The sequence below is a fragment of the Barbatula barbatula genome, assembly GCF_947034865.1.
Source record: "Barbatula barbatula genome assembly, chromosome: 3".
Taxonomy (NCBI): Eukaryota; Metazoa; Chordata; class Actinopteri; order Cypriniformes; family Nemacheilidae; genus Barbatula; species Barbatula barbatula.
Window position 1 is genome coordinate 7,625,842 of NC_136764.1, and position 25,826 is coordinate 7,651,667.

Consider the following 25,826-nt stretch of genomic DNA (forward strand, 5'->3'; position numbering starts at 1 on the left):
CTCTACTCTACTCTACTCTACTCTACTCTACTCTACTCTACTCTACTCTACTCCTTCACTTTTTCACTCTACTCTACTCTACTCTACTCTACTCCTTCACTTTTTTACTCTACTCTACTCTACTCCTTCACTTTTTCACTCTACTCTACTCTACTCTACTCTACTCCTTCACTTTTTCACTCTACTCTACTCTACTCTACTCTACTCTACTCCTTCACTTTTTTACTCTACTCTACTCTACTCTACTCTACTCCTTCACTTTTTCACTCTACTCTACTCTACTCTACTCCTTCACCTTTTTACTCTACTCTACTCTACTCTACTCTACTCCTTCACCTTTTTACTCTACTCTACTCTACTCTACTCTACTCTACTCTACTCTACTCTACTCTACTCTACTCTACTCTACTCTACTCTACTCTACTTTACTCTACTCTACTCTACTCTACTCTACTCTACTCTACTCTACTCCTTCACTTTTTCACTCTACTCTACTCTACTCTACTCTACTGTCCTCTCTACTCTACTCTACTCCTTCACCTTTTTACTCTACTCTACTCTACTCTACTCTACTCTACTCTACTCTACTCTACTTTACTCTACTCTACTCTACTCTACTCTACTCTACTCTACTCTACTCTACTCTACTCTACTCTACTCTACTCTACTCTACTCTACTCTACTCTACTCCTTCACTTTTTCACTCTACTCTACTCTACTCTACTATACTCTACTCTACTCTACTGTCCTCTCTACTCTACTCTACTCTACTCCTTCACCTTTTTACTCTACTCTACTCTACTCTACTCTACTCTACTCTACTCTACTCTACTCTACTCTACTCTACTCTACTTTACTCTACTATACTCTACTCTACTCTACTCTACTCTACTCTACTCTACTCCTTCACTTTTTCACTCTACTCTACTCTACTCTACTCTACTCTACTCTACTCTACTCCTTCACTTTTTTACTCTACTCTACTCTACTCTACTCTACTCCTTCACTTTTTTACTCTACTCTACTCTACTCTACTCTACTCTACTCCTTCAATTTTTTACTTTACTCTACTCTACTCTACTCTACTCTACTCTACTCTACTCTACTCTACTCTACTCTACTCTACTCTACTCTACTCTACTCTACTCTACTCTACTCTACTCTACTCTTTTTTACTCTACTCTACTCCTTCACTTTTTTACTCTACTCTACTCTACTGTCCTCTCTACTCTACTCTACTCTACTCTACTCCTTCACTTTTTTACTCTACTCTACTCTACTCTACTCTACTCTACTCTACTCTACTCTACTCTACTCTACTCTACTCTTCTCTACTCCTTCACTTTTTTACTTTACTCTAATCTACTCTACTCTACTCTAATCTACTCTACTCTACTCTACTCTTTTTTACTCTACTCTACTCTACTCTACTCTACTCTACTCTACTCTACTCTACTCTACTCTACTCTACTTTACTTTATGAACTCTTATTCTTATGAACACTTTACTTTTACTTTACTTAACTTAAACTACAAGAGATTAAATAACCTGAGAATGACACATGTACCATACATATAGACGATTTGATACAAAGACTGCTTGACGTGACAATCCAGAAAAACTTGTTTCACATTTGTTTCTTTTTTTAAACATACTGAACACATATGCATGCATGCACACATACATAAGGCTCAAATTATTTTACAAAATCATTTGAGCGATGAGGAAACATAATTTGTAGTTGGAAAAACATTTCTAGCTATATCTTCTGTGATCAGCTGTGGCCTAATGGTTAGAGCGTTGGGCTTGTGATCAGAAGGTTGCCGGTTCTAATCTCAGTGCCAGACTGAAGGGCCCTTGAGCAAGGCGCCTTACCCCTGATTGCTCTGCAGTAATGTGCCACTGTATAAAACTACTTGTAAGTCGCTTTGGATAAAAGCGTCTGCCAAATGAATAAATAAAAAAAAATAAAAAATAAAAAAAAATCTTCAACGTACCTCAATCCTTAATATCAGAGAAAAATGATTGGTGACAGCTATGTTGTAGAAGCAGGTATGTAAACGTATCCCTCGGATCTAAATGGCTGATTGTAATTTTGTATCAGGGTTAATACTGATGTTAACCCAAAAACATCCGTCACTTGGCAAAATCAGGAAAGCCTGGTTATGAATACACACCCACACATTCTTATGAAGTTATGCATGTGACAAAAAAATAAACACCGACACACAAACCACTTTGTATTTATGGATGTCTAAAGAAAATGTTGATTCAAAGCTAAAACAAAAAAGTATCAAATGCACAAGTTTGATTCACTTCCGGTTAGGCTATATTTGTTTAAACATTTTCAAACACTTGGCCTTCACAGATGATGTCAAACCCATTCAGCTAGTACAGCTCATGATGTTTTGATAGTCTATTTAAATTTTGAAGTAGTTCTAACCATGTCTGAATCTAGTTCCTAATACCTATTTAAAATGTATTAAAATATATTTTTTCACTTCCGATAACAGGGTTGAAATAATGCTCGGCTCCTTTGTTCATCAAGAATCTAAAAAGGATATAAATCTTAAAATATCGTTACTCAGGTAAACGTTCACGTTCTGTGCGCCCCCTTGCGATCAGTGTCTGCTATTACCGAACCAGGCAAAATAAATGTCACTGATAGAAAGATTCAGCAGCCTATAACAACATGGCTCATGCAATTGTTGTGACTGTGGTGTTTGACATATTTTCATTATGATTTTCAAAGTAAATGAGAACCCACAAAACAAATAAGCAACCAGTTTACTATGTTTGTAAAAATACCATAAAAATGAAAAAAAACTGTAGTATACTTTGGTATTTACTACAGAAAACTTTACATTAACAAAGTAATCACTGTAATATACAACAGGATAGCACAACTTATTATGTTTACTGTAGTAAATACAAACGTATACAATTTCTTTATTATAGATGGTTTAAGTTAAACCCTAATAACTCCCAGCATTGACAGACCAAAGTCATCATTGTTTTTCCCATTATTTTTACAGTAAAACTATTGATATAAATAATCATTATTAAACATAATTAAACATGGGTTATTTCCTAAGGGACTGCAGTGAAGTGTTTAAGAAAAATACAAACTCGCAATTTGGTGTTTGTAGCCTGAAGAATATTAAGAAACTTTAGAGATGTCAAAGTACCAGAACAGCTGATAACTTCTACAAAGCCTTCCCTTTAATTCCCATAAATATTACAATTGTAAATAACAAGAAATAATTTGAATATCACATGAAAACGGATATCTACAGAGAAGTCACAGTAGCACCATGCATGTTCATGAAAGACAGCCACGGGAGCAGTGATGCGACCATCTATCAACCTATTAACGTTCACAAATCTGAGATATACTGACCTCCAAAAGGCTGAACTGTCCTCTATATTCAAACGATAACATGAATTCCCCATCAAAAAAAACCAAAGACATCTACTGCAACTGTCCAAATGCATCATTCAAATGTCAAAATATAACAGTTTCTAACTTGTACTTCACATTATATGCGAGCGAACAGCCCAGTTGTGCCATTTCACATTTGATACGGTCCTTCATTTTAACACTCGTTCGATGTGCTTATCATCTTGAAAGTGAGCAGGTCACAATTTAATCTCGACTTATTCTGGTAGACATCTGTTAGTATTGGAATATTATTGATTTAACAGAGAGAAGGAGAGGAACGAAACCGAGAGAGAGAATATTGGCGCAGATTTGTCCTTTCAATCTTCAAAATCTCAAAGGAAAATTACTCATGCTGAAGCTGCACCATGAAGCAGGACAGCAGTAGGATCTCGGTTATCTTGTGGTTGTGCTCTTGATAAGGTCAAACAAAGTGGCAGTAATAGTCACAGAGAGGAAAATTGGATTATTATGGGGAATCCCTGTCCATGTGATTGGTTGGAAGTCTGTATTGGAAGGCACTGGCAGAATGAGACGGCTGAGGGTGGCGCGGGAGGTTGGAGTCATGGAAAAACTCATTCTTGACTGGTCCGTCTTTTCTCCAGCTTCTGTTTGAGCTCTTCTGTGAGGCCTGATGGCAAACAAACACACATATAAACTCTTATTGCTTATGTGAAGTGTGCAACTGTAAAAAAATATATAGTCACTTATATATAAATGCTTTTGCGGGTGAGCGACTTACTCTGTGAGAGTGGGGAGGGAGACAGAACCAGCCTTCTCATAGAGTTGGACGGAGAGCCCGACGGGGAAAAGGACCGAGGGGAGGAACTCGGAGATCTCGTCTGCGATCGCAGCGTCCACTTGTCTGTACCTACTGAACGGATAAACACGTACACATTCAGTCTGGAGGATTTAGAGTAAAATATCTAGATCTGTCAATCATTAAAGGCATAGTTCACCTTCAAAATAAAAATTCTGTCTTTATTTGACCCGCGCACTTGTCATTTCAAACCCGTGTGACTTTCTTTCTTCTGCAGAACCCAAAAATGTTGGTAACAGAAAACCGTTGGTCCCCATTGACTTGGTTTTGTGTCTTGTGTCACACGGGCTTAAAATGACAATTATGACAGATTTTTCATTTGACAGGTCATTTAAGGTTATTTGTTTCCAATCAGACACAAAGGGTGACCCGTGAATCATCTCCATTGTGCCCTTGGGCAAATAAAATATGCAAATGCATTAGTTTACGCTATATCTCAAGTTTGTGCCATCCTACCCACAAACAGTGGTTTTCTTAAGCTTCTCCTGTAACTACATTTCAGCTTCTCATACACACAGATACAGACTTGTTTCATACTTTTGCACAACACAAGTCATTGGAGGAGCAGAAAGATTGATGGCGCATGAGATAATTCACATGCTTCAGTCATAAATCATGGGACAATATTATAAGTTGTTTTGTATAAGTTCACCCCGGATGCCATGAACAATTGTGACCTGTGCAGGAAACTGATATATTTGACTAATATTTAAGTGTTGGATGCCTTTAATATTAGCATTGTACCGTATACTGGGGGCGAGGTCTTAATGCGTAATTGTAATCTAAAAAATTGTAAATCATTTGGAGCACAAAAGAAGAGATTTTGAGAAATGACTCAGTGGTTTTGTGTCCGTACAACGGAAGTCAATGGGGCAAATACCGTTTGGTTACCAACATTCTTCAAAATATCTTCTTTTGTGTTCTGCAGAACAAGGAACGGCAAACATGTTTGGAATGACATGAAGGCGGGTAAATAATGAAAGAATAGCTATTTTGGGGTGAAATATCTCTTATTTTGTGACACGAGGTACTTGTAAGTGACACCTTGTTTAGGAGGCAGGGCAGGAGCCCTGGAGATTGGCCCTGCGGGAGCGCAGTGAAGAGTTCTCTCTCCGCTCTCATCGTTGGATGATACAAACGCTAAAAGGAAGAATAAGTTCTGTCATTTAGTAAACAAAAAAGTGTTATTGCCAAACGTTAATGATTAATGAGTTGTGAAATTGTGTAAAGACATGCTGTACAGAGTCCAAACAGGTCAACGCTAGTCTATAAAGTCTATCCCTTCTGTATGAGCATATTTAGATCCTGTGAGAATATATATGAATATAAACTAGCGGTTAAAGGTTTAGGAATGACTTTCTCTTTCTTTATTAGCCTAAAACGTTTTTAGTCATTAGTAAACTCATTCAAACTATAGAATAACACAAAAGTAACTAAACCAATCTATGTTTGGTTTTATTTTAGCATCTTTAATAAAGTCAATGAAATGCATTATATCAAGCAGCTTTATAAAATAAAAGGCTGCTTTCTCTTATTGGCTGCTTTCCTTTAGTATTTATATCAAACACATTTTGTATGCCCATTTTAGTCAAACTCATTAATACACCTTCACGTCAAAAGAGGCCACAAGGAACAGACCAGTGATCATGTGTGTGTAACATACTGATGTTTTCTTCATATGGCTCCTCTAATATGAAAGGCTGGAGAGTGCCTGCGGTCTTCTCCACAAGAGCATTGATGACATCATGAAGTGTGGGGCAAGGAATCTAAGAAAGAGAAACGATCGTATTTATTCGTTCTCGTAATCGTATTACATTGTTCTGCATTTATTTGTTGCATTTATAAACTTATTGTCACGCACTGGGTTTTCTACGTCGATGACGTAACCGCCCTGCTGCTTCTGCGTCACTCTGTAGTGTCTGAACACAGACCTGTTATATAAAAAATATCATAAATATTCAAAGCATTTCTTTCGATAACATACCTTTGAACGGAACACTTTTATCCAACGCTTTAATACTTTCATATCACTGTTATCGTTGGTTTTGCTACAGGGACTCATAAATACCTACAGTATACTGTAAAAGTGAGAGATGTTTTAGTTTTTTACCCATTCAGGTCTTGTCGTGTGGTGACCGCGAGTGACGTTCCATCTCTTCCCGGTCTGAGAAGCATGTTACCGCAGTCTGGATGTCTTTCCAATAATACTTCAGCTTCAGTTCGAGACACAGGCCTGAAGCACCTGCAATAAAAAGATGTGATCAAACATGCTGGTTTTGCTGACAAAAATGAATTTGTCTCGACTAGACACGTAGAGAAGTCTGAAAAAAGCATCCGTGCCAATATTATCAATAATAACGGATATAAAACAGGAATCCTGGCCAAACACAAAGGTCTCTTAACCTCTTTTTTCTATAACAATCTCTTAGGATGGAGACCTTTGAACAGCATGTCATTTTGATGTGTATTTATGTTTAGACTAGTGTTGTTGATAAATTCATCATTATGCGTCACTGAATCTTCACATCTATATTCATGTACATATTGAGCCGCAGAAAAAATGAAGAGACATTCTCAGTTTTTCGGATTTTACGGTTTACAGGTATGTGTTTATAAGGTATAAATATGTTTGTTTTATTCTGTGAACTACTAACAACATTTCCGTATAATGTTCTTGTTTATTAAATGTGAAATAACAATATTGTTTCTATTTGCATTTATTTGCAGGAAATGAAAACTGGAATAACAGTATTTCTTCAGACCTCAAATACTGCAAAGAAAACAAGTTCATGAGCAACACACAAAAATACAGTAATGTTTGTATTTAGGATTTTTTTAAATAAAAAATGTAATGTATTTAAACGAAGCACGAACTTGTAACTTCTCTTATAGTTTAGTGTAAGCATGTGACAAAGTTTATCACTCAAACATGAGCAGTGCTGTTGCTTTAACATACACACGGCTAATAAATGTATAAACACACAAGTACTCCAGAATGTCATCCGTGGAACCTCCGCCCAGCTCCGGGACGCTCTCCCACACACACACACGCGCTCCAATAAACAGAGACTCACGCAGGTATTTCCCCCACCAGCGGCAGAGAGAGGGGGGACGAGGGAGCCCTGGCCGCAGCGCGAGACCTCCGACGCATTTTCTCCTTCTCCACGACCTCCTTCAGCATGTGCAGCTGCCCGGGCAGGAGGGTCAGGGTGGTGGGCACAGCCAGCTGCAATAAACCGCAAAACATGCGTTAATGTGATTTACAGGGTTAAATATAAAACACACTGCTGATTACGAAACGAACTTTCATGCCAGTGACCGACTATGATCTCTGAACCCCGAGAGACGTCAGTTGTCGATCAAAGGACGACATTGAGTTGGATAAACTTTATAGTACCATCAGATGATTGATAGGAAATCTTGGCTCTGAATCTACAAGATCTACGCAATATATGTCGCTTCAGAAAAACTTACATCGACGACAGAGTAGAGAAAACCCTTCCAAAGCTCACGGGCTTCTAAATTGGGAGCCTGTGAGTAACAAAGGAAGAAAGAGAAAGATGAATACAGTATAATGTGAAGCTCTCTGTCTATTTGTTCATACTACTGCCATTACAGTTACGGTATATAAAACGTCTTTCTTTGCAAAACTGTATATACTGTATATTTAAAAAAAAGAGCTGCAAAAGAACATTACAAGGGCTTTGCTGCTTGTGTGGAGTTAAGTTAAGGAACAGTCAAGACAAAATGAAAGTAAATGTTTGGATAAGTTATTCAGTGTCTTTATCAACCCTCGCTCAGAGTCCAGTAAATATACACAGTCGCGTTTCATCCTGTTATCTAACTGCAGTCTTATTTGGTTCTTACAGGAAGTGTTATTTGTGTTGAGCGTAAACAGGTCATAAAATCATGGCCTGTCAAACTGAGCGGACGATTACACGAGACCATTTTCAAGTGAAAGCGCAAAACAATTTATAATGGATTTGGCTGTCCGTTTACACGGAAACAGAGTTTTAGGGGATTGAAAATGCAAAGTTTTGAAAACGGGTGTAAACCCCGAAGTACGCAAGAATGAGAAAAAGACATCGTGCGCATGCGTATTAGCAACGAAGAAGAAGAAACAAATACAACAGTGGCGGATTACATGTTTTTTTTTGTGTTGCTTCTCCAGCAAAGTGTAGATTAACTACACAAGTGCTACAACCACCAGCGGAGACTAATTATTTACCTACAGCAAAATCTTAACACTCATTCACGGCGACGAAGGAAAACTTTTGAATATCCAAACTTTTCGCCATCTTGTTTGTTTGTTTGTATATGTGCGCACGCTTCTCTTCACTATGAATGAGGAGAAATGCAGCGCTATGTTGTGTATGGCCTCCTTAGCGACGGAAATCCGACTTCCAATAGACCGTCAATCAATTGTCAGGGGTATTTTCTCTTTACAAAGTGATGTTGCCAACTATTGGCGTGGCATGTGTAATACAGTGTTTCAGTCATTTTTGCGGATCTGTGTCAACGCGGATTGTTTTGATAACGTTGTCGTGTGTACGTGAAACTTTTCAAAAATGCAGCCTTCTTTTTTTTTACCTTTTTGAATATTAATATTTAATATTAATCCCACTTACTTTTAAGGTTAATGGTTAGTGTGGTGAGCCATTGCCCAAACTTTTTATTATTACATTAACTAAATTCCCTCTGGATCTGCCCATCCATTGAATTAAACAATGCAGCATTTTAGACACTTGGTTTGAATTAACCTAAAAATGTCCATATTTTTCTATCCTGTAGAGGGATGTTTTTATTATCCATTAAAAGTCTCTAAAATGGATCCTTGGTGTGAGATTGAAATAAGTAACGTGAGGGAAATGAGCGTGATGGGAGCGTACGGACAGATGTTTGATACTCACGGTGAGTTTGATTTCTCCGTCTTTCATGCGCAGGTTCAGTCGAGCTGCTTCCAGGTTTCTGTCCCGACTTGGATCATCAACCAGAGACACAAATCCACTGAGCTCCAGCTTCTCTACATACTACACACCAAACACGCATCCAAAGAGAAAGAGAACTTTCCTATTTTTCAAACATGCCATGTCGTAATCGTTCATATAACACACAGGTACCTATGGCATTTGAGGTCAATAACTTTCAGCGAACTGTTTGAACTTTTTTGTTCATTTCGTTTAAAAAATCAAACAGCGTCAAAAAGACACGAAGGTCAATTTTCATTTTGGGTATGTGTAAAAAATACAGAGTGAGGGAATAAACACCTCACGGTTAGCAAACAGAGTTGTTAGTAAGCAAATTCTGTGACATGAAAATATCACATTCCATGTAACTATGCAAATAATACAAAATGCGTGTGAACCTCTGTATGTCGCATTCATACACATTTTGCTCTCTCTCTCAGAGCTGTAGTTCATTTTGACGCCCTGAACAACATCAATACCGAAAGCACAATTACACTGAGTGAACCCTGATAACACTGACTGTCCACCATCTGCTGTCCCATGACTTTGTTCATTGAGCGGATAAGATTGTGATGGACTTTGGGATTTGTGTTAAAGAAAAATATCCTCCTAGATCTCTCCTAATGCTTCACAGATTGATGGCGACTTGTGTGCTTACACAGAATCAAACATCCGTGTGAGGCTAGTAAGACTTGATCTGTAAGATGTCCCTTACTTGTGGGTCTTTAGCGTTGTTGAAGAAGTATAATGTATTTCCAAATAAGCAGGTCCACAGACGGCGAGCTACCTGAAGATACAAAATAAAACAAATCTGGTAAACAGTAGCTCAATGTTATAACTGGATGTACAAACACGCATTCAACCTTTAAACATCGTGACATCCCTGCTTTTGAAAATGTGACTCGAGAGGTTTCTAGTGTGTTGCTATGTGGTTTCTAGGGGGCTCATGGTGGTTGTTTACTAGTCCAAGTCAACAGAGTCGAATGCCAATTTCTGGTCCTTAGATACGGCTCAAGTAGTCTCAACATCAGACGTCCCTGCTTTTGAAAATGTGACTCGAAAGGTTTCTAGTGTGTTGCTATGAGGTTTCTAGGGTGCCTTGGCCAAATAAAGCGAAGATAAGGCTACGTGAGATTACGGCTCAAGTAACTTCTTCAAAACAATATTGTTTCTACAAATGCAGCATTTAATATTCACATATTCATGTTTGCATATTTGAATCATTCTGTTTTTATTCATGTCTTCGTTCGGATTACACATTCTCTCACTCTTAAATTTCATTTTATGATTTTTATTTTCCAGATTTGTTATTCTTATTTTGTCATTGCATATTGTGGGAATAGTTTACCAAGCATTTCACTACATATTAAATGTAAATATTATACGACCGTAACGTATGTACAGTAATGCTTCTCTTTAAAGTGACAGTTCACCCCAAAACAAAAATGATGTCATAATTTATTCACCCTCATGTCGGGAAAAACCTGTATCTGATTCTTTCCTCTGTAAAACATGAGAAGATATTTTGAGAAATGAACGTCAATGGGGTTCGCTGTTGTTTGGCAACATTCTTCAAAATCTCTTCTTTTGTGTTCTGCAGAAGAAAGTCATACAGGTTTGGAATGACACGAGCGTGGTCAAAGGATTAAAGCTTTTTCATTTTTGGGTGAACTATCCCTTAAAAATCGGAACAATTACAAAGTATATCTGAGGTCTATAGAACAAACAATGTGTGACCGGTCCACTTTAATACCATAATACTAAAAACACCTTGTTGTTTTTGTATCATTGATAAGACATAGATGTTGTAAAACAGGACAGTAATGTCTATTCAGACCAACTCTAGCACATAATCTTGTGCACTAGGCTAAACGGCAGTCATCTCTTCTCAGATTAATTCTCTCTCTAATTCTCTCTTCTGTCTGTCTCAGTCCTGATCTCTATGGCAGCTCATGGCTCCCCAGGGTGCCGCCGCGACCCAGAGCACAGCTGTCTCGAATCCGAGACCCACCCCCTGCACACGCTGTGCACCTGAACCCCTCTTATTCCCTCCTGAATACACATTTTGGGCCCAATTTCTGTATGCGGTCCTCTTTGTTACCCCTGTATTATTTCAGGGCTACACGCATGTTATTAAACGACCAATCGACTGCAGCAGATAACAGCAGATGCAATTACACGAGTAATGTGATACAGCAGATGCAGGATATAGACATGTGGGATATGTGTGGCAGATGATTTAAAACGATGTACAGTATCGTTTCATACACTTTGCATGTGGTCCACATTAAGGTGTGTCCATCTCTTGCTGCTGCCAGGAATTTAAAGCACCCAACAAATTCAAGTGGGCAAAATAAAAACTCAAGATTTTTCAAGTGATATGCTTTCACACGGCTGTCAGGAGGCATTACGCATGACACATTCTACATTATAAATAAATGGTGTGGCAAATGTTTCAAGTTATATCACCGGCGTTGTGTCTCAAGTTAAATGATTGCCTTAACGCATTCCACATGTTTCATGTCAAATGACTGGCATGTCACGTTTAAGTGAATTCCCCCATTGTTGCCATTCTAGTCTCATATCCCACTTGAGTGTAGTCGCTTGGCTTGCTATTGTTATATATAAGACAGCTGATCCACGCAAAACCTCGCCCACCACCAAACAATACGCGCAAGAACCATGTGCCCGCTGCGCGTTATCTTTTATACATCTGACAGACACAATTCACAGTGAAGCACCGGACCCGCGTACCTTCTCTTTCGGTCCTCTTTTCTCCAGATATCCCTCGTAGTAGTTCGGCGACTGATGCGCTCTCAGGCTGCCGGTGCGCGGATTCGCGGACGCCGCCGCCATGACTCCAGCAGCAGCCGGTACCGATAGACGGCGGCGGGGACAAAGAGCTGCGGATGATGATACGGACGCGACGGTGACACGCCTTCTCTGGGTGAGAGACGGATGGGACTGGATACGGGTGATTAATCCCGTCACTGACACGCAGATGCACAATAGGGAGATCTGATATGGCACATGCACTGCGATGACGTTATGCGTGCATTATTCATGATGCGTTTTGCACAAAAATGATTTAATTATTTAAGTTATGATTTTTACTCTTTATTGTCTACTATTACATTAGTACTATTTTGTTTTTTTATAATAGAATACAAATGAAAATAATAACCAGAATTACTATTAATATTATTATGAATGTAATCAGCACAATGATCATCATTAATTCACTTTTTCGATTATATATTATTATTTGCTATGGTTATTACAATAAATGTATAATTATACCATTACAAATAGTATGCAATAATGCTATTTTACAGAAATATTTCTATAATATTCCTTTGATTTGAATGGGATAGGCCGCCAAAAAGGAACCATCTATATGATTCTTTATTTTGTGGAACACAAAAGAAAACATTTTGAGAAAGTCGACGAAGGCCAATGATATTTGGTTACCGAAGATCTTCAAAATATATTTTGTGTTCATTATCAATTAAAGTAAAAACTATAAGCAAACATGAGCAGACAAGAGGAACATATATCTCCACATTTATTTCAAATAAAAATATACAGTTCTCTTATCCCTGCACAAGAGAAAATATCTAGTGTCTTCAACAGGAAATACTTATCCAAAGAAAATGCATTCAATACTTTCTGAAACATTAGATTAGATAAAACCTGATTTCAGTTCAAAGTCTAATAATGTTTACCAGGGACATTGCAGACAATCGCAGAATATGCAGACTCTTTTTTTCTTTGCAGACCCAACACATTCCACCCATATAAACATATTATTACTATTTAATGTAGTGTAACCGATCTAATGCATCAACAATAAGGCACTTAAACATGCAAAGTATACAGTTTTTCCAAAAAGCATAGGGAAATTACAGCACAATGTAAATATGGTTTCTCAGGGCATGACCAGCTCTGTAACAAATCCGATCCGAGACCAAAAACACAATTTGGTTTCATTTGAAGAAAATAAATCAGATCTACTGACATGTCAAGGTGTGATTCTCATGAGCTGAAGATCAAATTTAATACAGAGATAGATGTTGGAGGAATTTCTTTCTTTTGATCGGATATCTGGATTTTCTTTAAAGGAATGAGGGGGTTCTTTCAAAATGTGCCACGGTAAACATGCTCCATGACACCAAATACACCCTGAACCAAAGCGCCCTGTATGACGCCCTCTGTACCGAATCACTTTTGATGCTTTTAAAGTACACTTCAAAAACTTCGGACGAACTAGAACTCGATCGCAGGTTTCTTATTTGAAAGGGGTTTATCTTGTCACCATTCCAAAATGATTCGAGGTGAACTTTGAAATGTGACCTGGTCCACCTGGATCTGCCCTGAAAAGCCGATCCACTTTCTCCCTTTGACATGTTATTCAAAGATATAATCATCAACTACAGCAAAAACCACACTTTCATCTAAGACGATCATCTTAAGTGGAGTTACTGAATTTCATGGAAGGGATAATGTTAGCTATCTGTTACAGCATTAAAGACAGTAGCATTAAGAAATACCATTCATTTGACATAATTTAAACGGACATTCATTTACATACAAAGCTATGAGAACCATGTAAACATTTGTTTAGGTGCGACAATTACATTACATCCACAAAAAACAGTTGAATTCATTTCTATGTAAATCGTTCATAAATGCTTTCTTACATTAGTGTGACTATTAACTGTACATAAGAATATTGTTTACCGTATGAACAATTTACCTAGAAAAGCTTCAGCTGTTTTATGAATAAAGCTGTACAGGATAAAACACATTGGTTGTAATACAGATCCACCGCCTCCAGTGTGCCTTTATGTTTATAAGAGTGAGAAACGGAACTGTTCCAGGTTCAGTGGTAAGCAGGAACTTCTTAATTCCCTCTTTGAAGAAGGTAAATATATGAAGGGCATATCTGATTCAAGAGGTCAAACAATAAACCTGTTCCGAAGAAAAACAGAATGAGCATTGAAGCAGGGAATGGCTCCGGTTTCCATTACTTAACATCCCGCCATGAAGAAAAGCATACTATTACGTTATGAGGTTTTATACAGTATTTCCCCGTTGTCATGGTAAATAAACTGTTCCTCAAAACCCGAAAACTATGTTCTTTTTTTCATTAAAATAGAGAAGAGACGGGAGTTGATGGGTGTATTGACGATAAATAACAGGAACTTGGACAGGAACTTGATGGATGAATCAAAAGAATAAATCTTAACCTGATGTGTTCAAAACGGTTATACACAAGTTATATTCAAACATGGTTTCTATGTCACAAGAAGGCCACACCCAGCTAGCTTTGCACCAATCAAGGAGCTATGATTGACAAATGCCAGTCAACAAGAACTGTTGTAGTGAAATTTAGCCACCAGAGGGCAGTGAATATGAAAAAGAAAATGAACAGAAAATCCATTTGACCCTTAAATGAATCCCCTAACCGTAAGCAAAACAGATAGATTTTTTGGCGTACTTTTCAGTAATTCTTCTTTATTGTACTACGATCGACATCAAAGCTGGATGTAAACCGTAAGTAAAACATGACACAGACACGCATATCCATCTTTAACAAAGTGAAGGTGCTGGTAGTGGAATAGAAGTCACATGTTTTTCCCCGTTTAGCACACACGTGTATGTACCTGATGCTCTTATCTTCACGTCGTCCGTGTCTGATTACTGTCTGAACGGAACAGTCACCTCTACATAGTTACAGGGGAACAATCCTGTCTGACCACGTATGGTTCCCTCGTACCAGTTCTCATCGATCTGATTTGTTAGCGTGATGATGTCGCCCTCCATGAAACCCAGCTCCCCGGCGTTCTCCGGCTCAAAGTCGTACAGCGCCTTGCAACACGGCTGATCCGTCGCTATGGAAACCAAAAAAAAAGGGTAGAGAAGGAGAAAGAGGAAGAGAAAACTATTTCAAATGCAAATTATAAAAATATATTAAAACTTGTATGAAGGTTTATTATCTTCTGGATTTAGTCTTTTTTAGTTTTGATCTTTTTTATGTAATCATAGACATGATGATGGTGAGAACAGATCTGGCCCGACTCCTTGTGCAAACAAAAATCCAATTTGATTATTACAAATAATAGCAAAAGAAAGTTTGGAAAAGTAAACTATTATTTCCTACTGACACACTTCCGCAAAATATACAAATAACTGTCTTAAAAAACGTTTGCACAGTACTGCACATAAAAAATGATCACGTCTGAAACATTAGTCTTAGTGATGTAATAATGAGAACAGTGAGCAGTAAGGGCAATATTCAATAAGTAAAGTCTGGTAATACTAACAGCCTGAGGGCTAATAGTGAATGATCAGATTAAAATCATTAATAAATCAGTTTTAGGACGGTTTAAATATGGGATACACTTAAGTAAAGTGAAATAAGTAAGACATAAATCTTAAGATATAGCAAGTATACGATATATTAATAATACGTTTGAAAGAGCTCTGGCTCAAACCACGCGTTTTCAGCAAACAGGAAGTGACGTCAACAGGAAGAATCTTTCTTATTGAGAACCTCTAAGCAATATCAGGCAATTGTGTTCAAACCAATCTGAAATAGTCAAACCAATTTGCCTACGTAACATTTTAAGGCAGGTGTGTTTCCTTAGAATAAAACACCACCCGTCCAAACCAACACACCCCCCCCCACGACTCACAATATTTGCGTGAAGACGTCCTGTTAAACTGGGAAGAGGGGGCAGCTGAAGAAAAAAAAAACTACAGTCAGTTTTGCCAGGTTTGACCGCACACAATAGCAAAGACATCATGAAACACATGAACTATTCACTCAGTTGTTACTTTCTGTCTTGTCTCAGTGGAAACCGTGGTTTCGTGATACATGTGGTGATGGTTTTACATTCACAATTTTTGTGCTGCTCGCTTCAAAAATCAGCAATTTTATGACTGATAAGTGACCCATTCACGAATTGCCTTGAACACAGTAGTTCGCTTTCTTTATTAAATCTGATTTCAGAGGAACAAGGTGAATTGTGAGACAAATCTGATGCTTTTGCACACAATGCTAGTTAAATTGCAGTACATTCTTAGTAAAAACGTTTTTATAAAACGGTCAGTTCTGGTTCTTGATTCTGATTGGCCAAGCACAGTTCTAAGCTGCTATTAAAACACAGATTTATAACGGCTGACTGCATTAAATAGCCTCAATATCACTTTATGTACTTTATTTTATGAAACCTTGCTACGCATTTGGAATAACAGCACGACACGAAGCGGCTTATTGCTTTATTAGAAACGGTACCTTGTTGTCATCGCTCGTACACCATCACCAAATGCCATTAAAACCCAGCTGCTATGTAAAGGCAGCTACTAGTTTGTAAAAATATTGTGGTGCTGAATTTATTTGTAGCTGAATGTTGTTCATGTTTACTGATAAAGTATTAAACACCAGAACATTGCTGTTCATTTACAAAAAAGGCTGAAAATCGTATAATTGTTCCATGTATCAGCTGTTGAAGCTGCCGTCCTGATCTGAGCAGGTGGGCTCACCTGACGATGAGTAGGATGGCGGGGCAGCAGGGGAGTTCCACCCACCATTGGAACCTTCAGGTTCTGAACAATCAGAACTGGGTCTGGTTGCTGGCATCCGTTTCGGCCGGGGCTGTGACTGGGCCTGGTTTACTCTGCAGAACACATAAAGACACTTTAACCCAAATACTTGGAACAACACAAAGACTGACAATAAAGCATCTACTTTTAAAGTATAGAAGGTGGCACCTCTCTCTCATTTTCTCGGCCAGATCTTGCAGGACCTCCATTGACTGTTTGTGGAACTGCAGCTGAGATTCGACCAGAGCCGCCAGCTGACTCACCTGCTCCACCTACACATGGAAAACAATGTATAAGACATTCCATTTTGTGTGGTGTAATGGTTAGAAAAATAAACAGGCACATACAGTACAGCTGCATGGAGCGAAAGTCCATGGCATTTTCTCATTTGCAACTTACTTCATTCCATTCTATTTGATCTATGTGCTTCTGTTTCTTTCCCTTTTTTTAATTCTCTGTACGGTAACGGTTTAAAAAATGATTATTTTTCAACATTACATGCTTCAGGACACATCTTAAAAAAAACATTTGTGTGTGCATGTTGACCAGCATGGATATAAAGATGCCACTATGTTCTGTGAATCTGCGCAACCAAATGTCCAGAGATTCTTTTTGTTCTCATTCCCAGCATTCCTTACCAGAAGGTGTTTAAATTAAGACTGCAGCAAGATGCCTGTGGGAATAGTGTGTGAAGAGAAGACTGAACATTTCAAGACATCCACAATTTTGAACATTCCCATGCTGGCCAAAAAACGTGTTTTATTTATTGAATTCGAATAGTATATATTTAAATAGTTCACTCAAAAATGTAAAACTTTTGTCATTTTCTCACCCTCTTGGCATCTCAAACCTGCAAGGTTTTCTTTCTTCTGCAGAACACGTTGCAAAAACGTTGTTAACCGGCACCCATTGACTGATACTGGTTTTGTGTCCATACAATAGTAGTGAATGGGTGCTGCCGCTGTTCCTTTACCAACTTTCTTCAAAACATCTTTTACGTTCGGCAGAAAAAAGTAAGTCATACAGGTTTGAGATGCCGTGGGTTTTTTTTTTGGGTGAACAATCCCTTTAATAATCTAATTTATTCTAAAATGTATTTTACTGTATAATGTCTAATGTGAAAACATCATGGTTCTTCGTTCTGTAAGTGGTGACCTAAACCAAAAGTGGTAAGTGGTGACCAAAAACAGTTTAGCGTGATGTTTTCACAGAATGTGCTTTAATACAGATGAAACCGACTGAGAAATGGATTATCTCAGCTGTTGCTAAGTGACTGCATGGAAAAGGGCCAAAAGCAGGAGCGCTGACGCACTTATCAAAATTTAAATACTTAACAGCAATTAAGAAAATAAGAGATAAAACAGGAACTTTGCCCGTGGGATCTTAAAAGGTTTTAATGGGATGTAACCGGCGTCATCTCGCATCAAGCATCACTTTTGCTGATGAATTCACTTTGAGGATAAAGAATTGAACCTCTAACACTTATTAGGAACATTCTATTTTTGGCCAAATCATGTCCTGCTGAGATGTAGGCTACCATTACATTTCCAAGCCAATGAATTTATGTCTTTTTGAATGACAGATGATCTGGCACTGGGGCTGACTATTAGAGATGCTATGTACCATCCTCCGATATTTGATAACCTAAAAACCATCGGCATATCGGCTTACGAGAAGAATTACGACATAACAAACTCTGAGTGAGTTGTATAATGGATGCTTTATACATACGGTACAGAAACAAAATAAAATCTGATTATAAGAAATAAAGAAAACATGAACAAAACAAAGATCTATTTAAGTTTAAATAAGTATGCAAATAACACATATCGGAACTGGCCAATAGATATTATTTTCATATCACATTTTCAGCATTGATATTTTTAGTACTGTAGGCAGAGAAATGATTTGCATAAACCACATGAGTAGTGTGAATGAGCAACCAACCAGTAAGCCATGGCCCACACTTTTTCATATGGGTCATTCCGTGACAAATCAACCAAATTTCTGAAAATGTTTTTTTCACAAAAGACCAACATCAGTAGTGATGAAAGCAATAATATTGAATGCCATTTATGAATAGTAAATGAGTCATGCACTCATTTGTAGAGTGGGGTAAAAATGTAAGATTTTTGCTTTATAAACTTGAATAAAAATAACAAACTGAGCCACGAAGCTCTGGTTGAGTTGACACGGAATGACCCATATTGTTTCTGTTGTTCCATATTACAATGTGTGGATTATTGAACTATATTTTGCCCTATGGCACCACAATACAATACAATTTTTTTTTTCCACGGGACACATTGGTTACCTCTTTGATCTGTGCCTACACATAGTCTTTTTGTCTTCTTTTTACCAATAACCACAATGATGTAAAGTTGGCACCTCCAAGTGAAAGACATTGCTTCCAACTGCAGTTTGATAAATGGCTTCGAAACACAACAGTTCCTCCTACCCCATCATTTACAAGGCTGGTCTTGGCAGACTGGTTTTACTTCCAACACGCACGTATTTTTAGACACCCGATTGCAAAGTTGCCAAGTTACCATCAACACCAAATAGGCCAAAGAGATCTTACGTCAGTATCCAGAAGGTTCTGCAAGCTGGTTTCTGCCACCTCTTTGGACTCGTAGAATTTCTCTCCCGCTAGCCTGAGTTCCTCATCGGGAATCTTGCCTTGACGCTTCTTCTTGTAGTCGTAATCCAACCGACGGCCCTCCAGTTTCTTCAGGTGTTGCTGAGGAACAACAATGAACCTTCTAAATGATACATGTGGCTGTCAAATAAACTACATAGATCACATAAAACAGATTTTTTCTAAACGCTATTTAGGGTGCAAATCTTATTGCAGTTTTCCACCTGAATGTCTTTCAGGTCTTTGTCAATTATCGTTTGGAAAGGGTCGATGAAGTTCTGTTTGACATCAATATCCAGAGAATCCTTAATTTCTGCCAGTCTCCTCATGGATTCTCCCATCTCCCCCAAAGCACCACCTAAAGAACAAGTGAAGAACACAACAATCCCATAAAAAGATAAACATGATGAAAAATTAATATCTATTAAATTTTTTCCGTTGTCAGCAAAGTTAGATTTGACTTGATTTCTGTTATACGTTCACATCACAAACTACATCACACCACTACACATACTATATACTAGGGATGGAAATCTTCAAGCACCTCACAATCTGAACCGTTTTAAATTTTCAACAAAACAATTGTTCATTTTGGTACATGTTTCTGTTGTTTTAATACACCTCATACCATATATTTTAACAACAATTTGAGTTTTTGTGGTCTATAGTCGCGGTCTCTGTGAGGATCCAGTTAATTTCATTATCAACAAGCTCTACACAAATGGAAAAGCCATTTGTGAAATAAACAATCCAAATAAAAAAGGTCAAGAGAGGTGAGACTATACATACTAGACAATCTGCAAAAGTGTCTGTACATTGCAATAGTACTGCTTCAGATTTGACATATTAGTTGAACTCGTAACTTGTGCTATGCATTTTTATTTGTCAGTCTCCCTCTTACCAAAGTTGGTGTCCTCCCCTAGGTCTCGTCCGTACTTCAGCATACATTCTCCCAGAAGTCCCTCAGCCTGCGGGTACCCTGGGCTCTTCAACTGCCCACGCATCTTAGACATGGTGTTCACCATGGTCAGCCTCGCTCTCGATGCTACACGTTACACACACACAAACAGGGATGTTACAGACAAATAACACAGAACAATATTTTAGCGTCACATATTTTCAGCATGAGAATTTTCGATGTAGAAAGAGTTTGTGCAATTTTCAGTCTTTCCTCCATCTTGGATTTTCTGAAATGGTCAACCCATGACGTATTGATTACACAACTTCACGTGATTCAAATTGTAGGACAGAGTGTACAAAACCTGAAATTCTGGCAGCCAAATTTGTAAAGGTATGAATGGTAGTCAATGGAACGACGTCTAGAATGACCATGTCAATACTCTGGTTTTAATGTACCACAAGAACGTGTGTTTTACCTGGGTTGGGCTGAAGATATTCTGTGGTCTTACAGAGCACGTCTGCTATGGCTTTACTAGTGATGTCAGCTTTCTGTAAAGCACAAAGGTCAGAGAACAGGCGTGTGATTTGACATCACACTGTCAACACAGACACTCATTACACACGGATCCACATCTCTCACAAACAAAGACATTGGGCAGGTCACCGGTCACACCTACTTACAATTCAGCAAATCAGTAACCCGACTACACCAGGCCAAAACCGAAACCAGCTAAATCTCTGTTGTATTTAAAACACTTGATATAGTGAATGTGTTACCCTCTCGAGGTCTTTGAAGTTGTCATTTAGTTTCGTTCCTTCTGCTCCCCCAACTTTCTCACTCATCAACTGAAAAACATACATGCAAAAGTGTTAGGGTAACAAACATCCATCGATTCTCCAAGCCCTGATAAACATCTTTTGCAGGGTTACAGGGACCCATCCCTTCTTGGGCCACAGGCAGGGTACACCCTGGACAGATTACAGGGCATTGGATTGGATTATAACAGTGAGACTAAACGTTCACAAATTTGTCAGATGGTCAAATATAGAAGATAAATCAGTCTGTTTGTGAAGCACACACCCAGTCTTCTGAAGAGTTGAATGACAGCTCTCTAACAGTGACTCAATTGTACAGGGCTAAACCGCTAACAACAAAATGTGATATGAATAGAGGTGTGGACAGAGATACTGAACAAACATATCAATTACGTAAAATATAAGATAAGAAATATCTTGTGTCTGTTTTTGCTGTATAGTATATTGTTGCTTATATGATGAAATGATACTACTTTGTCAATACAATATTATACTCCTGCACTGGCTTGCTGATGTGACTGCAGGCAATACTGTACAGCTATACTGTTTTGCTGGTATAAATCTGATATTCCTATACGAGTATCTACATATGAATATCCTTAAAACTGAAACAAAAGGCAATAAATGGACAACATTCACAGTAGAAACCAAGAGTTCTCTCTTTGTCCACTGAAAATCCTGTACTGGCCTACTTTACTCTAGTTAACGATTCTTTAACATTCAAACTTTTCTTGAATATTTTTTATTAAATAAACAAACTGTAGATGTTCTTCCAGAGCAACCCAGAAAAATTGTCTTAGTAGCCACAAGTCTAACATGTCTCAAGACAGAAAGCATTCCGACGTCAGTCGGCATTAAATAATATGCTTTTGTACCTATTATTTACACATTTATAAATACTGTATCTACCTACATCAACACGTTTTTGCTTATAGCAGTAAAGTGAATGATCACGACAGAAAGATAGTACTGTATTGTAATTTAATAAAGCGTTGGGTATTGTAAGAAATGTTGCGATTCCCTTTAAATTAAATACAGTTTTTTTGTAACTATTTTACTTTAATTGAACGCAGTGTTGCTGACTGTAAGATAGCAAGTAATGTTGAGTAATGCCGATCCATCAATCACATGTGCTTTAAATTGATGTTTTTACACTATCAAATAGCAAGACACTTGCTCATTTCCCTAAATTAATGATATATTAAACAAATAAATACAATTTTGATTTTAGATAATAACTGTCATACAAATCTATGTACACAAAAAACAAAAATGATTTACCGTCTATAATATATCGGCCTAAATTTGATATTATAATACCGATATGGGCGATCATTTATCGTGCATCCCTAGTCTATACACTTCCCATGGCTCTCCCATCTACTATACAATACTCAGAATGCAAACTAAATGTTCACTTTAAATGGAAAGTTCACCCAAAAATAAAAACTCATCATTTAGTCATCCATAAGTTGTTCCAACCTGTATAAATGTATTTGTTCTGATGAACAGAGAGAAAGATATTTGAAAGAATGTTAGAAGTTTCAGTTCTGGGCTGCCATTAACTACAAAGTAGGCAAATGACAATGGTAGTCAAAAGTAACCCAGAATCCATCAAAATATCTCATTTTGTGTTCAACAGAACAAAACATTTTAATATACAATATTTGTTTCTATTATTGTCATCAATGGTCCCCCAGAATTGGAAATTGCAAACATTCTTCCGAAAAACGTTCTGTTCAGTAGAACAAATACATTTATAGAGGATTGGAACAACTTGAGGGTGACCAAATGATGACAGAATTTTTTGTGCGAACTATCCATTTAACGTTACCTTTTTGACCCAAGCAGACATCAAATCCTTACAACATAGAATATATTTAGTCTTGAAAATGCAGTAGAAGAAATGATAGACAATAGCAGCATTTCATGCGACACAGATAAAGTGTGCATATTTTGAACTAAAATAAGGTAACATCAGCCACAATATACTAAACAACTGTACCATATACAAATGTGTTTAAAGTGCAACATGCTCTGATATGAATCATGACTCAAACACGCCTGTTTGCATTACTATCTTTACCCTAAAGCATATGTAACCCGACTGTTACAAACAGAACAAAGCCAGAGTTGAAACACATTAGCATTACACAGTGGGAAATAGATGGACGAAAGGCCACATGGAAACTAACTTTGGTAACTTCAAAGTCTACTGTGAGGTTGAAGCAAAAACACTTCCCAGGAAAAAGAATCTGGTCCGCCTGTATACAAATGAAAGTGCAATAGAAGAAAAACAAGCAGGATAAAAGACACAGAGAGAAAAAGACCCAGGACTGGAGCGTCCAGGACTAGGCTGGAAGAAAACCAGTTGTTGACGGGTTTCGTCTATTTGGTGGGCGTGTATAGCAAGTGAATAGGAATCCAGTCGGGTGACCAAACTAAAATGAATTCCTTACACACCTGTAATGAATCCCTTTGAGTGTGCACACGCATACACACACCGTTGTACTTTTGCAGGTAAAATCAAAACAGGATTCAGAACAAAAGAATATCTCCCTCTCTAAATCACTAGGTATAGATGACTTCGGGTGCACAATTTAGATGAGATAAATGTCAACCTCAAGCCCCTTTGATCTCACAAAGCAACCGGCAAAGCACATATTTTGCTTAGGGATGATACAGTGACATCTGAATTATGATCATCTGTTTGAGTGCCATCAGTGAGTGTTCAATTCAGACCAAGCGGGTCTTTTTTTAAGAAAAAAAGCTTAATGTCCTGCATTTTTCATTTCCTTATTTTCTACATTTTAAGGCAAAATGAGCCCACTCAAGATAACCAGTATTTTCAGATGCTGACATAAAAAGTACCGTATGAGGAAAGAGATGAAACAAAAGACAAAGTTAAACCTTAACTTAGTACTTATTTGAAAAAATCTGGAAGTTCAGTGTGTGCTCAGTCTTCACCCTGGAGGCTTTCATCTTCCTCATAATCACATATGCTGTACGCAAGGCCTTCAAGGCCTGATGTTTCTCAAACGTGTAGATGCACGTCAGACTTGTTTTGCTGCAGCGGGTAAAGGAATGTTGGACTGACAAAGAATGTGCAAAACTTAACGTGTGCTGCGTTTGACATACAAGGTTCCTTATGATCCAATACCTGACCAGACCAGACATAAATGCCAATTCAACCAAAAGAAGATTTGATCAGTGAATCTCACTTCAGAATCACTATCATGATCTGATGGCTCTGTATTTAAACCGCTGCGTAAGCAATAAGATCCATTAGCCGACTAAAGTGGAATGTTTGGTAACAATCTCTGCATTATGACATGCATTAGGAAACTCTCTATACTCAATAAATGCGAACTCGAAGTCACAATTTCCTACGCAGCATTTCTTGGTCAAGTGATGCACATCAGTGAAGAAATTTGATTTGAATTGAAATATTCATACATCATGTTGCTGAACCGCTCATTGTTTACATTTACGTGGATGCATTTAGCAGGTGCTTTAATCCAAAGCGATTTACAGCGCATTAAAGGTACACATTTTCCGATCAAGTATATTCCTTGGGAAAAGAACACAAAACCTTTGTGGTTTTAATGCGATGCTCTATCATTCAGACAAACAACACTGCAGATGACCAGAAACAGCCGAGGCCTACCGTGTGTATCTGCTGCAAAAAAGGCCAATAAACGACGATACTGCATGCGATGTGTTTTGATGCTACAATGCCGTTTTACTTCCAGGACATTACAACAACCTGTTAATCTCTGACAATACACTATTGGAAATATCACAATATACTATAAAATTCATAATATGATGAGACCTTGGTCAACTTAATGACCTGCTGAAATGACTTAATGGTAAATGTACTGGCTAGATGGAAATCATTATGGTCTGTCTGGGGTCTCTATTGGTAATGTGTTGGGTTCAACTGGTCATATGGCAGCAGGCAGACGGGAAGTCCTACTGGAATGAAGCCCAAACACAAAGCGTAAAGGAATGTAGTACTTTAAATGGTAAACAACTGATGCTCTATAATACTTTTTGTAATGCACATGTTTTTCAACAAATTATTACTGTAAAAAACTACTATATCGAACAATTGTTCCAAATCACGAACACCCTCCAAATCTCGTGAGCAGTCAAACTTTAGAAACGCTATCAAGGCAACTCACTTTGTTTTAAACTTTGACCTCGACTTTATACACATTTAAAAACCAAAGTACAACACAAGTACCTTCGTGAGTCGTGCGCTATATTATTTGTTTGTTTTGGACGTAAGACACTTTCAGATTGACGCTCGTGGAAACTCACCTGACTGGCTTTATAAAACTGCTTCTTGAGTCCGGCGACAGACATCTTCGCGTCGTCTCTTTAATCGGTGGCAGGGGTGATCTGATTCACCAAACTTGTGAAAAAGTGAAACTGCTCCCGAAGAGCTGTGAACTATTGCTTCTTCCTGCTCGGTAAGAGTTGAACCTGCCAAGCTCAATGCGCGTCACACCCCACCGGCTGGGCGACGCGACGCGACGCAGGCCGAACGCTACCGCAATCAAGGAAGCGGCGCTCGGGCATCGCGTGTAAATATGAGCACTCCGATTGGTCAAATGAGTTCTACGTCACAAA

The 25,826-nt window shown here is 38.1% G+C and overlaps 2 protein-coding genes across 5 annotated transcripts; both read right to left on the bottom strand.

Annotated features, from left to right (window-relative positions):
* Positions 1-2,227: 2,227 nt before the first annotated feature.
* Positions 2,228-12,254, bottom strand: stap2a (signal transducing adaptor family member 2a). Its single transcript, XM_079452657.1, has 11 exons — positions 11,981-12,254; positions 9,942-10,013; positions 9,170-9,289; positions 7,734-7,790; positions 7,334-7,485; positions 6,370-6,501; positions 6,121-6,190; positions 5,923-6,025; positions 5,304-5,399; positions 4,182-4,313; positions 2,228-4,070 (listed from the first exon to the last, which is right to left on the bottom strand). Exons 1-11 carry the CDS (start codon positions 12,080-12,082, stop codon positions 4,015-4,017), a joined length of 1,092 nt encoding a protein of 363 aa, XP_079308783.1. The 5' UTR covers positions 12,083-12,254; the 3' UTR covers positions 2,228-4,014.
* A 507-nt stretch (positions 12,255-12,761) lies between these two features.
* sh3gl1a (SH3-domain GRB2-like 1a) lies at positions 12,762-25,780 on the bottom strand. 4 transcript variants are annotated; one of them, XM_079452654.1, is made up of 11 exons: positions 25,515-25,780; positions 21,150-21,218; positions 20,849-20,921; positions 20,374-20,517; positions 19,697-19,830; positions 19,416-19,574; positions 17,003-17,106; positions 16,775-16,908; positions 15,925-15,969; positions 14,893-15,120; positions 12,762-14,197 (listed from the first exon to the last, which is right to left on the bottom strand). In XM_079452654.1, the coding sequence occupies exons 1-10, from the start codon at positions 25,557-25,559 to the stop codon at positions 14,927-14,929; spliced, it is 1,101 nt and encodes a 366-aa protein (XP_079308780.1). In that variant the 5' UTR covers positions 25,560-25,780; the 3' UTR covers positions 12,762-14,197; positions 14,893-14,926. The 4 variants fall into 4 exon arrangements, with proteins under 4 accessions (XP_079308780.1, XP_079308779.1, XP_079308781.1 ...); XM_079452653.1 differs by having other exon boundaries at positions 12,767-15,120; positions 25,515-25,773; XM_079452656.1 differs by lacking the exon at positions 15,925-15,969 and having other exon boundaries at positions 12,774-14,197; positions 25,515-25,759.
* Positions 25,781-25,826: the final 46 nt, after the last annotated feature.

Coding starts and splice junctions, on each gene's coding strand:
- stap2a (XM_079452657.1), bottom strand. CDS start 12,082: ATGGCGGCGGCGTCCGCGAATCCGCGCACCGGCAGCCTGAGAGCGCAT. Junction 6,191..6,369: donor ACACGACAAGACCTGAATGG/GTAAAAAACTAA, acceptor TTTATATAACAG/GTCTGTGTTCAGACACTACA. Junction 4,071..4,181: donor TCCCTCCCCACTCTCACAGA/GTAAGTCGCTCA, acceptor GTTTGCCATCAG/GCCTCACAGAAGAGCTCAAA.
- sh3gl1a (XM_079452654.1), bottom strand. CDS start 25,559: ATGTCTGTCGCCGGACTCAAGAAGCAGTTTTATAAAGCCAGTCAG. Junction 20,518..20,848: donor ATATCTTCAGCCCAACCCAG/GTAAAACACACG, acceptor TGTAACGTGTAG/CATCGAGAGCGAGGCTGACC. Junction 15,121..15,924: donor GACGTCTTCACGCAAATATT/GTGAGTCGTGGG, acceptor TGGTTTCCATAG/CGACGGATCAGCCGTGTTGC.